The sequence below is a fragment of the Hemitrygon akajei genome, chromosome 3 (genome assembly GCF_048418815.1).
Source record: "Hemitrygon akajei chromosome 3, sHemAka1.3, whole genome shotgun sequence".
Classification (NCBI taxonomy): domain Eukaryota; kingdom Metazoa; phylum Chordata; class Chondrichthyes; order Myliobatiformes; family Dasyatidae; genus Hemitrygon; species Hemitrygon akajei.
The window spans coordinates 194,054,666-194,070,868 of NC_133126.1; the positions used below are offsets into that span (position 1 = coordinate 194,054,666).

Here is a 16,203-nt window from a genome sequence, read left to right on the forward strand (position 1 = left end):
TGTACAGGTCAAAACCGGGATTACTTTTGATGGGTAGAAATTTCAGTTTATGTATTTTTCGTTTTTGAATCTTTGCATTTTTGCTCCCTTTGGGATCTACGGTGAAAAAAGCAGCATGTGATTAACAAATAATCTTTCTCAGTTAATTTGATTAAAATCCTGGTTGTAATACACATTTGTGTGAACAAAGAGTTGGGGCTGAATATTTTTACAAGGTACTGAATAAAAGCAAAACTAAGCAGACTTACTTTCAAGATAGACACACGAGAAACTGCACATACTCTAATAGGTTGCAGCAAATAATCTGCTGGAGGAACTCAGCATCTGTGAGAGGAAAGGAATTCTGAACATTTCGGGTGGAGAACCTACATCAGGACCTAGAGCAATGGTTTGAACTACATAATCTATTCCACCCACAGATCCTGAGATGTTCCAGCCTATTGTTTGTTGCTTAAAATTAAGTTACCCTAGTATCTATAAAGAATAATATTTCATTCATGTACCAACGGAAACAAATCAAATCTTTATGCACTGATCCTAAATGAAGACGAAATTACTTCCAACGTGTTTTATTGAAATTAAAGCCACTCTAAAAAGCACAAAGGTTTTCAAACCATTTAAAGCTCAGCAATAAAATGGACCAGAATTGTAACTTAGAACGCAGGATTTCAGAATTTATGAAAAGAGAAATTGAGTTTATGTCTCAGATCAAATATTAGTGGCTATATCTAAGTAGAGTAGCATTGTTTTCTCTCCATGCCCATTTCTCGCAGCTGCAGTCGGGAAGGAGGTACTAGAGCCTTTGGTCCCACATTATTTGGTTCAGGGATAGTCCTGAACCAGCATGGATAACTTCATTCACTTCAACGCTGGACTGATTCTAGAGCCTGTGGACTCACTTTCAAGGACTCAACAACTCGTGTACTCAATATTATTCTATTATTATTATTATTATTATTATTATCATTATCATTATTATCATCATCAACATCATCATCATTATAATAATATTATTATTGTTGTTATATTACTATTATTATTATTATTTAATGGTTTCTCGGCTCAATCTGGTAAATCCTGAGACATGGGCATTGATAAGCACGTGCATTTATCAACATTCAGACTATTCTAGTAGGGTTTAGTATTCCGGCTTGCTGAAGATTTACATAGATATTACTGTGTACCCCTATTATGTTGTGCCTTTGGGATGACACCAGTTTTAGGTATTATCATGACAATGTATACCTTATTCATGTTCCAAAGTCTTTCAATTTCCCCTTTTAATTCAGCATTTTTCTGGTTTTTTTCACATCTTCACATGTCTGTTTGTAATGGCTATATCTAGTAAATAAGTTATTCTTCATTGTTTATCCTTATTATTGTATCCGACAGTTATTATGGATTATTATTGTTATCGTATTTGTACAGCCTGCGCAAATTTGCGCATTGGTTGTTTGTCAATCTCAGCGTGTACTTTGTTCAATTCTATTGTCCTTTTTGTTCTTCTGTAAAAGTCACAAGAAAATGGATCTCAGGGTATTATATGGTGACATATACGTACTTGGATAATAAATTTCCTTTTGAAATCTGAACACTGAACTCTTTCCTGGTGCTGACAGAACATAGGATGTAAAACAGTGCAGCGCATGAACAGGCCCTTCGGCCCACAATGTATTACCCAAAACATGACACTAATACTTACTAGAAACAAAGAAAACCTACATCATAATGCAGGCACTTCGGCCCACAAATTTTTGCCGAACATGTGACAGAGAAGGGGAGCGCTCAACCCGAAGATGTAGGAGAAAATGAAGATAAAGATAATAAAGTTGTTTGCACCATTAGGAATAAACAGAGAGTAGGAGGTGGAGAGTTTCTTAAATGCATCTATTTTAATGCTAGGAGCATTGTAAGAAAGGTGGATAAGCTTAGAGCATGGATTGATACCTGGAAATATGATGTAGCTATTAGTGAAACATGGTTGCAGGAGGGGTGTGATTAACAACTAAATATTCCTGGATTTCGTTGCTTCAGGTGTGATAGAATCGGAGGGGCAAGAGGGGGAGGTGTTGCATTGCTTGTTAGAGAAAATATTACAGCAGTGCTTTGGCAGGATAGATTAGAGGGCTCGTCTAGGGAGGCTATTTGAGTGGAATTGAGGAAGGGAAAATGTGTAGTAACACTTATAGGGGTGTATTATAGACCACCTAATGGGGAGCGAGAATTGGAGAAGCAAATTTGAAAGGAGATAGCAGATATTTGCAGTTAGCACAAGGTTGTGATTGTAGGAGATTTTAATTTTCCACACATTGACTGGGAAGCCCATTCTGTAAAAGGGCTGGATAGTTTGGAGTTTGTAAAATGTGTGCAGGATAGTGTTTTTGCAGAAATACATAGAGGTACCAACTAGAGAAGGGGCAGTGTTGGATCTCCTGTTAGGGAATGAGATAGGTCATGTTACGGAGATATTTGTTGGGGAGCAAGTCGGGTCCAGTGATCACAATGCCATTAGTTTCAATATAATTATGGAGAAGGATAGGACTGGACCCAGCTTTGAGATTTTTGACTGGAGAAAGCCTAACTTTGACAAGATGCGATAGGATTTAGAGGGAGTGGATTGGGACAATTTGTTTTATGGGAAGGATGTAATAGAGAAATTGAGGTAATTTAAAGGTGAAATTTTGAGGGTACAGAATCTTTATGTTCCTGTTAGGTTGAAAAGAAAGATTAAAAGTTTGTGAGAGCCATGGTTTTCAAGGAATATTGGAAAATTGGTTTGGGAAAAGAGAGAGTTTACAATAAATATAGGCAGCATGGAGTAAATGAGGTGCTCGATGAGTACAAGGAATGTAAAAAAAGAATCTTAAGAAAGAAATTAGAAAACTTAAAGAAGATATGAGGCTGCTTTGGCAAGTAAGGTGAAAATAAATCCGAAGGCTTTCTACAGTTATATTAATAGCAGAAGGATAGTGAGGGATAAAATTGGTCCCATAGAGAATCAGAGTGGACAGCCATGTGCGGAGCCAAAAGAGATGAGGAAGATGTTGAATAATTTCTTTTCTTCGATATTCACTAAGGAGAAGGATATTGAATTGTGTAACGTAAGGGAAACAAGTAGGGTAGTTATGGAAACTATGATGATTAAAGAAGTGGAAGAACTGGCGCTTTTAAAGAATATAAAAGTGGCTAAGTCCCCGGGTCCTGACAGGATATTCCGTAGGACCTTGAGGGCAGTTAGTGTAGAAATAGGAAGGGCTCTGAGAGAAATATTTCAAATGTCATTAGAAACGTGGATGGTGCCGGAGGATTGGCGTATTGCTCATGTGGTTCCATTGTTTAAAAAGGGTTCTAAGAGTATACCTAGCAATTACCGGTCTGTAAGTTTGACATCAGTGGTGGGTAAATTAATGGAATGTATTCTTAGAGGTGGTATATATAATTATCTGGATACACAGGGTCTAATTAGGAACAGTCAACATGGATTTGTGCGTGGAAGGATATTTTTGACAAATCATATTGCATTTTTTAAGAGGTTACTAGGAAAGTTGACGAGGGTAAAGCAGTGGATGTTGTATATATGGACTTCAGTAAGGCCTTTGACAAGGTTCCACACGGAAGGTTAGTTAGGAAGGTTCAATCGTTAGGTATTTTAATATTGAAGTAGTAAAATGGATTCAACAGTGACTGGATGGGAGATGCCAGAGAGTAGTGGTGGATAACTGTTTGTCAGGTTGGAGGCCGCTGACTAGTGGTGTGTCTAAGGGATCTGTACTGGGCCCAATGTTGTTTGTCATATACATTAATGATCTGGATGATGGGGTGGTAAATTTGATTAGTAAGTATGTACATGATACTACGATAGGTGCCGTTGTGGATAATGAAGTAGATTTTCAAAGCTTGCAGAGAGATTTAGGCCAGTTAGAAGAGTGGGCTGAAAGATGGCAGATGGAGTTTAATGCTGATAAATGCGAGGTTCTACATTTTGGTAGAAATAATCAAAATAGGACATACATGGTAAATGTGGTAGGAATGCAGTAGAGCAGAGTGATCTAGGAATAATGGTGCATAGTTCCCTGAAGGTGGAATCTCAAGTGGACAGGGTGGTGAAGAATGTTTTTCGTATGCTGGCCTTTATAAATCAGAGCATTGAGTATAGGAGTTGGGATGTAATGTTAAAATTGTACAAGGCATTGGTGAGGCCAAATTTGGAGTATTGTGTACAGTTCTGGTCATCGAATTTTAGGAAAGATGTCAACAAAATAGAGAGAGTACAGAGGAGATTTATTAGAATGTTACCTGAGTTTCAGCACCTAAGTTACAGAGAAAGGTTGAACAAGTTAGGTCTTCATTCTTTGGTGCGTAGAAGGTTGAGGGGTGTCTTCATTGAGGTATTTAAAAATATGAGGGGGTTAGATAGAGTTGACGTGGATAGGCTATTTCCATTGAGAGTAGGGGAGATTCAAACAAGAGGACATGAGTTGAGATTTAAGGGGCAAAAGTTTAGGTGTAACACGAGGGGGAACTTCTTTACTCGAGAGTGGTAACTGTGTGGAACGAGCTTCCAGTAGAGGTGGTAGAGGCAGGCTCCGTTTTGTCATTTTTTAAAAATTGGATAGGTATATGGACAGAAAGGAATGGAAGGTTATGGGCTGAGTGCAAGGAGGTGGGACTAGGTGAGAATAAGCGTTTGGCACGGACTGATAGAGCCAAGGTGGCCTGTTTCCGTGCTGTAATTGTTATATGGTTATTTGTCCCTACCTTAGAAATTACCATAGCCTTCTACTTTTGTAAGCTACATGTACTTATCCAAAAGTCTCTTAAAAGACACTGTCATATCGGCCTCCACCACCGTTGCTGACAGCCCATTCCATGCACTCACCACTCTCTGAGTAAAAACCTAACCCTGACATCTCCTCTGTACCTACTCCCCAGCACCTTAAACCTGTGTCTTCTTGTGGCAACCATTTCAGCCCTGGGAAAAAGCCTCTGACTATCCACACTATCAATGCCTCTCATCATCTTATACAACTGTATCAGGTCACCTCTCATCCTCCTTCGCTCCAATGAGAAAAAGTCGAGTTCATTCAACCTGTTCTCATAAGGCATGCTCCCCAATCCAGGCACCATCCTTGTAAATCTCCTCAGCACCCTTTCCATGGTTTCCACATCCTTCCCGTAGTGAGGCGACCAGAACTGAGCACAGTACTCCATGTGGGGTCTGACCAGGGTCCTATATAGCTGCAACATTACCTCTCGGCTCCTAATTTCAATTCCACGATTGATGAAGGCCAATGCACTATATGCCTTTTTAACCACAGAGTCAACCTGCGCAGCTGCTTTGAGCGTCCTGTGGACTCGGACCCCAAGATCGCTCTGATCCTCCACACTGCCTAGTCTTACCATTAATACTCTATTCTGCCATCAGATTTGATCTACCAAAATGAACCACTTCACACTTCTCTGGGTTGAACTCCTTCTGCCAATTCTCAGCCCAGTTTTGCCATTCTATCAATGTGCCGCTGTAACCTCTGATAGCGCTCCACATTATCCACAACACCTCCAACCTTTGTGTCATCGGCGTACTTACAAACCCATTCCTCCACTTCCTCATCTAGGTCATTTATAAAAATCACGAGGAGTAAGGGTCCCAGAACAGAACCCTAAGACACACCACTGGTCACCGACCTCCATGCAGAATATGACCCATCTACAACCACTCTTTGCCTTCTGTGGGCGAGCCGGTTCTGGATCCACAAAGCAATGTCCCCTTCGATCCCATGCCTCCCTACTTTTCAATAAGCCTTGCAGGGGGTACCTTATCAAATGCCTTGCTGGAATCCTTATACACTACAGCTACTGCTCTACCTTCACCAGTGTGTTTAGACACATCTCAATGTGTTTAGTCATATCTTCTAAACTATTCTCTTCTGCCTATAAAATATCATATCCTCCACACCACCATCACCAATTATCTGCACGGTTCCTGTGCCTATCTAAGAGCCTGCTAAACGAATGTCTCCGTTACTATCCTGGTTGGACATTCAGCCGCCCTCCAGTCGCTAAGGATGGTATCCTTCCCGATACACAAAAGGTGTCTGTTCCCATGGATGGTACCTGGCCAGTTGAGTGTTTCCTGAAATTTCAGTTTTTCAGACATGACACCATAAGAGCAGAAGACATAGGAGCTTAATTGGGTCGACGCATCGAAACTACTTCGCTATTCCATCGTGGCTGATTTATTGTCCCTCGCAATTCCATTCTCCTGCCTTCTCCACGTAACCTTTCACACCCTCAACAATCAAGAACCTTTCAACCTCCGCCTTATATAAATCCAAAGACCAGACTGCCACAGCCGCCATTGGCAATGTATTCTACAGATTCAGCACCTTCCTCATCTCCATTCTAAATGAATGTCGCTCTATTCTGAAGTTTTGCCATTTGGTCTTAGATTCTCCCACTCTCGGAAACATCCTCTCCACATCCAACCTATCTATTCCTTTCAAAGTTCGATTTGTTTCAATAAGATCCCGCTCATTGTTCTAAATTCCAATGAAGATAGGCCCAGAACCATTAAATGCTCCTTAAACGACAAGTCTTTCATTCCCCGAATCATTGTAGTGAACCTCTAGAACATAGAACATAGAATAGTACAGCACATTACAGGCCCTTCAGCCCACAATGTTGTGCCGACCCTCAAACCCTGCCTCCCATATAACTCTCTGAGTGAAAAACCTTTCTCTAATATCCCCCTTGAACTTCCCTCCCCTTACCTTAAAGCCATGTCCTCTTGTACAGAACAGTGGTGCCCTGGGGAAGAGGCGCTGGCTGTCCACCTTGTCTATTCCTCTTAATATCTTGTACACCTCTATCATGTCTCCGCTCATCCTCCTTCTCTCCAAAGAGTAAAGCCCTAGCTCCCTTAAACTCTGATCATAATCCATACTCTCTAAACCAGGCAGCATCCTGGTAAATCTCCTCTGTACCCTTTCCAATGCTTCCACATCCTTCCTATAGTGAGGCGACCAGAATTGGACACAGTACTCCAAGTGTGGCCTAACTAGAGTTTTATAGAGCTGCATCTATTGATTCTTCTCCAGTGTCAGAAAGTCCTTTCTTAGATAAGGGGTCCAAACCTGCTCACGATACTCCAATCGAGGACTCACCAGTGCCATAGAAACCTCCGTATTATGCCCTTGTTTTCATATTCTTCTCCTCTCAAAATCAATGGTAACATCACATTTGCCTTCCTCGCCACGGGCTCAAACTGCAAGGTAACATTTAGGGAATCAGGCAACAGGGCTCCCAATTCCTTTTCAGCGCGGATTTTTGAATTTTCTCCCCGTTTCAAAAATAGACTAGACTTTGATTTATTCTACCAAAGTGCATGACCATACGCTTCCTGGCACTATATTCCATCTGCCACTTCTTTGCCCATTCTTCTAATATCACTAATTCCTTCAGTAGCCTCTTGTTTACTCAACACTACATGCCCCTTTGTATATTCCGCAAACGGGGCCTCAAAGTCACCAATTCTGTCATGCCATTCATTGACATAGACAGCTAAAAAAAAAAACACCAACCCCTACAGACCACCACTGGTCACCGGCAGCAAATCAGTAAAGGGTCCATTTATTCCCACCATTTACCTCCTACCAATCGACCGATGCACTATCCATGCTGGCATCTTTCTTGTAATATCATCGGCTCTTATCGTGCTCATCAGCCTCATGGGCGGCACCTTGCAAAAGGGCTTCTGAAAATCCAAGTGCACCACAATCACAGATTCATCTTTGTCCATTCTGCTTGTTACTTTTTCAAAGAATACCATCAGATTAGTCAGGCAAGAATTTCCCTTGCACAAAGCATGCTGATTTTAGCCTATTTTATCACGTGCATCTAGTACCCGGAAAGCTCATCCTAAACAACCGACTCCATCATCTTCTCAGCCACTGACTTCAGGCAAGCTGGCCTATAAATTCCTACTTCTGCTTCCCTTCCTCCTCAAAAAATGGAGTGATATTAACAATATTCAAGTCTTCTGGAGTCACGCCAGAATCTATTGAGTCTTGAAAGATCATTACTAATGCCTCTACAATGTCTTCAGCTACCTCGTTCAGGGACATGGGGTGTAGTCGATCTGGTCCAGGTGGCTTATCTACCTTCAGACCATTCAATTTCCAAATCAACTTCTCCCAAGTAATACCACCCGCGCTCATGTCTGCACTCTGACACTCTCGAACCTTCAGCGTACTGCTCGTGCCTTCCACAGTGAAGACTGGTGCAAAATTCTTATTAACTTAGTCCGCCATTTTTGTACCCCATTGCCATCTCTACAGTATCATTTTCCAGTTGTCCAATATCTACTCTCGCCTCTCTTTCACCCTTTTGTATCTTAAAAAAATATTTTGGTTTCCTCATTTGACTTTACTGGCTAGCTTATCATATTTCATCTTTTCAGTTGTCTTCTGTTGGTTTTGGAAAGCTGCCCAATAACTATTTTGCTGGATATTATGCCCTCTCTTTTGCCTATATGTTGGCCTGACTTCCCTCGTCAGTCACGGATACTTCATCCTGCCCTTGAAGTACTTGTTCTTCATTGGGAAATATCTATCTTGCGCCTTCTGAATAGCTCCAAGAAACTCCAGTTATTACTGTTCTACCGTCAATCCTGCTGCTATACTCTTTTAATCAACTTTGGCCAGCATCTCTCAGGACTGCATTTCCATTTATTTGCATGTAATATAGATACATTTGATTTTAGCTTCACTTTTTCAAATTGATGGGTGAATTCTCTCTCTTGGGGTCCAAAGTCACCAACAACCTGATTTTCCGAATCAGCCTGCAAAAGACCATAACACCATAGGATATCGGAGAAAAATTAGCCCATTTGGCCCATCCAGTGTGCCACGCCATTGCATCATGGCCGATCGATTTTCGCTCCGTCCCAATCTCCTGCCTTCTTCCTGTATACCTTCATGCCCTGACTGATCAAGAATCTATCAACCTCCAACTTAAATAAACATAAATACCTGGCTACCATAGCGGCTTGTAGCAAAATATTCCATAGATTCACCACTCTCTGGCCTCACTATTCTGAGACTTTGTCCTGAGGTCTTAGACTCTCCACCATAGGAAACAATCTCTCCACATCCTCTCTGTCATCACCTTTCACCATTCCATAGATTTTTCTAGGGTCACCCCTCGTTCATCTGAATTCTAGAGAATGCAAGCCCAGAGCAATCAAACGCACTTCATGTGACAAACCGTTCAATCTTGGAATCATTTTTGTGAACCTCCTTTTTACCATCTCCATTTCAGCACATCCTTTCTAAGTTAAAGGCCCAAAATGGCTCACAATACTCAAAATGAGGCCTAACCATTGTTTTTAAGGTCTCAAGATCACATCCTTGTTTTTATATTCTAGTCCTCTTGAAATAAATACGAACATCTTATTTGCCTTCCTTATCACCGACTCATTCTGCAATTTAGCCTTTAGGAGATCCTGCACACGGACTCCCAACTCCCTATGTGCCTTCCTTTTTTTTTTGTATTTTCTTCTCATTTAGAAAATTTTCTGCTTTCATTTCTTCTACCAAAGTGCATACCATACACTTTCTAGCATTGTATTCCATTTGCTAGTTTTTGCCCTTTCACCTCATCTAAGTCCTTCTGTAGCCTCTCTTCTTCCTCAAAACTACTTGCCCCTCCAACTATCTAAACATCATCTACAAACTTTGCAACAAAGCCTTCACTTCCATCATCCAAATCATTAACACATAACGTAAAGAGAATCGGTCACAATACAGACCCCTGTGAAATACCACTTATCACATACAGCCAACCGGAAAAGGCTGCTTTATTCCCATTCTTTCCCTCCCGCTAAGCAAACGCTGTTTTATCCATGCTAGAATCTTTCCTGTAGTACTAAGGGCTCGTAAACAGCTTCATGTATTCCACCTAGTCAAATCTGCCACATCAACTGATTTTCATTTGCCTAATCTGTTTGTTGTTTCTTCAAATAATTCCAACAGTTTTTTCGGTCATCTTTTCCCTTGAGGAGACCATGCGAACCACGCCTATTCTATTATGTGCCACCTAGTACCCCAAAACCGCATCCTTAACAATCGAATGCAACAACTTCCCAACCACTGAGATCAGATTAACGGCTTATAGTTTCCTTTCTTCTGCCTCTCACCCTTCTTGAAACGTTTTCCAGTTTCCGGAATCATGTCATAGTCAATTGATTCTCGCGACATCATTACTAATGTCTCCACAATCTCTTCAGCCACCTCTTTCAAACCCTTGGTGTGTACACCATCTGGTCCAGGTGACCTATCTATCTTCAGACCTTTCAGTTTCCCAAGAACCTTCTCTCTAGTTAAGGTAACTTCACACATTTAATTTTCACACTATTTTTCAATACATTTTCGCTTGCTTCTAGTGATTGTGCTTTACTGATGGCCACATGATCCTTCTGAACATTCCTATTTGAGTTAAAATTCGAGATTCAAACCGAAAGGAAGATAAATTTTACATGATATATTTTGTTAATTGCTAGAATGTAACATTCATAATCTCAAAAAAAAAAGCTTAATCCAGAATCACCACAACTTTGCGTCAACAGAAATTAGAAACCCCTCAACAAGATAATCACAAACTTATACTGACAGTTTGCAGTTTTCCGCTTTAGGCTGCGTTCTAAAGGAAATGACTTGATCTTCCACATCGACGTGGACACTGAAAACTCCGCCGAGGACAATATCAGCTTCCTTAGAAAACCCGAGCAAACCGAAATCAGTCCAGCGTTTGCAACTTGGGTCCTCCGTCAATCCGGCGGGAATAAGGCCAGACAGTAACAGCAGGCAGCAATGTAGACAACCCATCGTCACCGTAAGGAGCTATTCTCATGCTTATGCCCCGCTCCTTTCCTCGTCTTTATATACTGATAGTTCGTGACAAAGTAAACGTTCAGAGGCGCCACTTATTTCTTCCTCGAGGGACTGAGGCATAATTTCCGAAGAAGAAAGTCGCGAGTAAAAACAATCCCTAGTACGCTCTACATCACCGGGTTCCGTAACGAAGGGCAGCACCCTGGATCTAATCAAACTGTCTTCCCCAGTGTAATCTGAAATGCCTCACGGCTACTCACTTCTAGGTGAGCATCAAAAAAAATGACGAATCAGCGAAGCAATGTTTTACATTAATCCGGACCGGAGAGTCGAATTTGCTAGTGTCCATATGGTCCAAACGGCACCAGTTCGTGCAAGGTTGGGCGAAAGAAGAGGGGATACAGAAATGTTGGGCCAATGGGTATTTTTCTATCCAGTTTCACTCTCCGTTCACTGATACTGATCACAGTCTTTCTCGTCTAAAACTAGGTTAAAGGTGAGATGGAGGTACTTAAGGGAACCTGGAGGGCAATCTTCTCACACGCAGGGTGGTGGGTATATGAACATGCTGCCAGCGGGTCCAATTACAAAAGTTAAAATACTTTCGGATAGATGCGTGGACAGGAAGGTTTGCAGGGATATTGACCAAACGCAGGCAAAATTGGCACCCGTATATATGTAATTTGGTCAGCATTGATAAATTTTGAAGGGGTCTATTTTCGTGCTGCATAACTCCAGGAGTCTATTGAAAAATTTGTAGTCACCCTTAAGTGTTGTAGAAAATTGATTTAGCTATACTTGGAGTACTGCATGCATTTCTTGTCGGGATGTTATTGAATTATTGGAGCGACGGAGAATGAGATGTGACCTGATAGAGGTGTATAAGATGATGAAAGGCATTGATCGTGTGGATAGTCGGAGGCTTTTTCCCACGGCCAAAATGGCTAACACAAGAGGGCACAGTTTTACGGTGCTTGGAAGTAGGTACAGAGGAGATGTCAGGGATAGTTTTTTTACGCAGAGAGTGCGTGGACTGTGTTGCCGGTGACGGTGGTGGAGGTGAATACAATAGGGTCTTTTAAGAGACTCATGAATAATACATGGAGCATAGAAAAATAGAGGGTTATGGACACCCCTGTGCCTTGTGGGGCGTAGGGCCAGTATTGTGCTGTAGGTTTTCTATGTTTCGAGATATCTATTAAAGTATCTGGAGACAATGAGAAGGTGCAGATAGGGTTTGCATGGATGATTTCAGGAATCCAAGCTATGCAAATCAGACCAGTTGGATTAGCACTCTGAGCTATGAGGCAGTAGCAGTACTTAGTGAGGTGAGGATCGCCATCGGTCAGATATGGCCATGGATATTGCGTCCTAGCTGTGTAGGTATGCAAGCCTGAGCAGCAGGATATGGACAGCAAGCTGTTGCCATTGTAGCAAGTTCCCCCCTCTCCACGTATCTGAAGGAATGACAGAGACCGATGCAGTTTGGTACCAGCAGCGTCGGAGGAGTTGCCAGTCACCATTGAACTCAATATAGGACCGCCTTCAGTAATCCAGCTCCAGATTTTTCCTTCGAGGTTTATTCCCGAATCCTTTCTCGTGAGCGGGTATCGCAGCAACGCAGTGGAGGTTTATCACAGTCTTCCTTCTCCTAGATGAACTGTCAACTATGGCTGACGAGCCATATCTACTCAAAGCGACGGATATTAAGGTGCCAGTAATCCGTCTTTGCTTCATCTCTTGTCGGTAGAAATGATTCCGCCAGGCTTAGTAGCTAAGCGCACGTGAAGGCCAGGAGCTAGACCTGGTTGTTAGCGGCCGTTTGAGGCGCATACCATTGGGAGCATTTAATAGGTAGTAGGAGTTGTCCCCATTACCCACCTGGCTGTAACAACGTGAAGGAACTTAGCTCAGAAGACAATAAGACAAAGAATTAAGCCATTCGGCCCATCGAGTCTACTCCGCTGTTTCATCATTTCTGAGTCATTATCTCTCTCGACCCCAGAGGTTGTTATAGTCGTGTGTGGTCATGGGGACAGCTTTCACCCCGTAACATTTGACAAACTTACTAGTTAGGAACCTATGAATCTCCACTTCAAAGATACTCAATGATTTGGTCTCCACAGTCTCTGGTAATGAATCCCACGGATTCACCAACCTCTGGCTCATCAACAGAGAAATTACTCCTCAACTCTGTTCTAAAGGGAAGGCATTGTATTCGGAGTGCCAAACTCCACCAATATTGAAAGCATCCTCTCCACGTCCACTCTATCTAGGCCCTTCAACATTTGGTCAGTTTCTATGATATCTACCCTTATTTTTCTAAACTCCAGTGAGTACAGACCCTGACCATTCAAACGTTACTCATCATTAACTATTTCATTCTCTGTATCATTCTCGTGAACCTCCTCTGAGTTCTCTCCAAAGCCAACAGATAATTCTCAGATAATTAGCCCAAAACGTCCCACAATACTCCATGTGTGGTCTCTCCAATGACTTATAAAGCCTCAATATTCCATTCTGTCAAATAAGCGAGGATTGTGTTGGGCAGCCTGTAAGTGCCACCACGCTTCCGACGCCACTGTACCATGTCCACAACTCATTAACCCTATCCGTAGCTCTTTCGAATGTGGTAAGAAACAAAAACGACGGTAGGAAACACATGTGGCCAAGGGGAGGACATACAAATTCCTTAAAGATAGCAGCAGAATTGAACCCTTGTTCCTCGTGCTGCAACAGCATTAAGCTAACGCCTGCGTTACGTTTGCGCCCAGATTGTCCGTATGCAATTCGTTCTGAATCAGTGTTCTCAGCTTAGAGTCAGAGGTTATTGAATCAAGTCCCTGCTCAGATTTCTAAACATAATATTTCAAGACTGATACTCAACTGATTTAATAGCAGCTTGGTGCTATTAAATAAAACAACGATGTTTTTATTGTTACGGTATCGCTTATTCATGGTCGAGAAAGATGGTTCATAGTGTTTTACAGAAACAGCCCTTCGTCCCAACTCTTCCACACCAACTATGATACCCAGCAAGCAGGTCTCATCTCCTCGCATTTCAAAGTTCATATCAAATGTATTTTCAAATTACACATACTGTATATCATATATAGCCCTGAGATTCATTTTCTTATGAGCATACTCAATAATTCCATAATAGAATAATTACCATGACAGAATCAGTTAAATGACAGAATCACACCAACCTGGGCGCTCAACTACTGTGCAATAGACAACAAACAGTGCAAATACAAAAATAAAGATGTAATAATAATAATAAATAAACAATAGATAGCGACAACATGAACTGAAGTCCTTGAAAGTGAGTCCATAGGTTGTGGAAACATTTCAGTATTGACTGAAGTTAACCCCTTTACTTCAAAAGCCTGATGGCTGAGGGGTACTAACTGTTCCTGAACCTGGTGCTGTGAGTTCTGAGATTCTTGGACATTCTTCTTTATGGCAACAGCGAGAAGAGAGCATGTCCTGAATGGTGGGGGTCATTGATGACGGATGTTGCTTTCCTGCGACAGCGTTTCGTGTAGATGTATTCAATCGTGGGGAAGGGTTGGACTGCACCGTATCCACTACTTTTTGTTGGATTTCCGTTCAAAGGATTTGGTATTTCAACACCAGGCTGTGATGCAATATACTCTAGTCAAACTACTCTCCACCACACATCCACACAGCAGCGCCTCCACTTCCTAAGAAGATTGAGGAAAGCAACCGCCATCCCTACCCCCGCCCGATCTTAACTCCGTTTTACGGGAGCACTATTAGCAGCGTCCTGACAAATTGCATCTCCATCAGGTATGGGAGCAGTCGAACATCGAACGAAAAGTTCATACAAAGGACTGTGAGAACAGCTGAGAGGGTAATAGGGGTCTCCTGCCATCCATCAAGGACATTTATCAGGAGCACTGGGTACGCAGGACCCTTTGTATTATTACGGATCCCACCCATACATCCAACATTCTCTTTGACTTTCTATCATCAGGTGGGAGACTACAATGCATGAAAAACAAGAACGGTCAGGATGAGAAACAGGTTCTTCCCCGCAGCCATAAGGCTTCTGACCTCCCTGGCGCACCGCATTCTAACTGTCACTGGCTAATCTGTTCCGTACCTTACAATATTTAATATTAATGTACTTTAATTCGTTTTTTATTATGTGTGTTTCTTCTGTAGATTTTAGCCTTACCGTGTGTTATGTGTACTACTTTGCTTTACACCCTGCTTCGGAGAAATGGTCTCTCGTTGCTATATACATTATATGGTTTAAAGCATGTATATAGTTAAATGGCAATAATCTTTACTTGACCTGACTTGATCTATAGACGGTTGTCAAAGTTTTAGATGTTGTGCTGAATCTTTGCCAACTCGTAGGGAAATCAGTCGAGTAAGTCATACTCCTATCTAGATGGCTTTTAAATGTTGCTAATGTGCCCGCCTCAATCACTATTTCTGGTAGTTTATGGCAAATGTGCACTGCACTCTGTGTGAAGAATCCGCTTTTAATATCTCTTAAATCTCTCTTTTTTGATAATACCTACGCTCTAGGTAATGAAGTTCCCGTCTACACATTCTCTTCTTGTAAGTCAAGTCCCAGAGTCCAGGCGATATTCAGGCATAGTTCAACGGCCACTTTATTAGGTATACCTGCTCGTTAATGCAAATATATAGTCAGCCAATCGTTATACAACAATGCAATGTATAAAACCAGGTGGACAGGGTCAAGAGTTGCTGTTCAGACCAAATAGTAGAATAGGAAAGAAGACCATAAGATAAAGGAACAGAATTAAGCCATTTGTCCCATCAGGTATTCTCCACCATTTCATCATAGCTGATCCAATTTTTCATACAGCCCCAAACTCCTGCCTTCCCCCGATTCCCTTCATGCCCCAACCAATCAAGAATACATCAATCTCTGCCTTAAATATACATAAAGACTCGGCCTCTACAGCTGCCGATGGCAACGAATTCCATTGTTTTACCACTCTCTGGCTAAAAAAATTTCCCCTCTTCTCCGTTCTAAAAGCCACACCCCCTCTAATCTGAGACTGTGTCCTCTTGTCGTAGACTCTCCCGCCATAGGAAGCATCTTCTCCACATCCACTCGAATGGCCGTTTACCATTCGACAGTTTTCAATTAAGTCACCCGTCTTGCTTCTGAGTTATAGCGAATACAGGTCCAAAGCCATCAGACGCTTTTTATACGAGAAGCCGTTCAAACCTGGAATCATCTATGTGAACCTCCTTTGTACCCTCCCCAGTATCAGCACACCCTGTCAAAGATAGGGGGCCCAGTGTC

The 16,203-nt window shown here is 41.9% G+C and overlaps 1 protein-coding gene across 1 annotated transcript in view; it reads right to left on the bottom strand.

Moving 5' to 3' along the window:
* LOC140724519 (extracellular calcium-sensing receptor-like) overlaps positions 1 to 15,515 on the bottom strand; it is a 30,302-nt gene extending 14,787 nt beyond the window's left edge. Inside the window, exon 1 of the mRNA XM_073038963.1 lies at positions 15,446 to 15,515. Coding sequence (XP_072895064.1) covers positions 15,446 to 15,476 — 31 coding nt within the window. The 5' untranslated portion in view covers positions 15,477 to 15,515. The remainder of the gene's footprint in view (positions 1 to 15,445) is intronic.
* Positions 15,516 to 16,203: the final 688 nt, after the last annotated feature.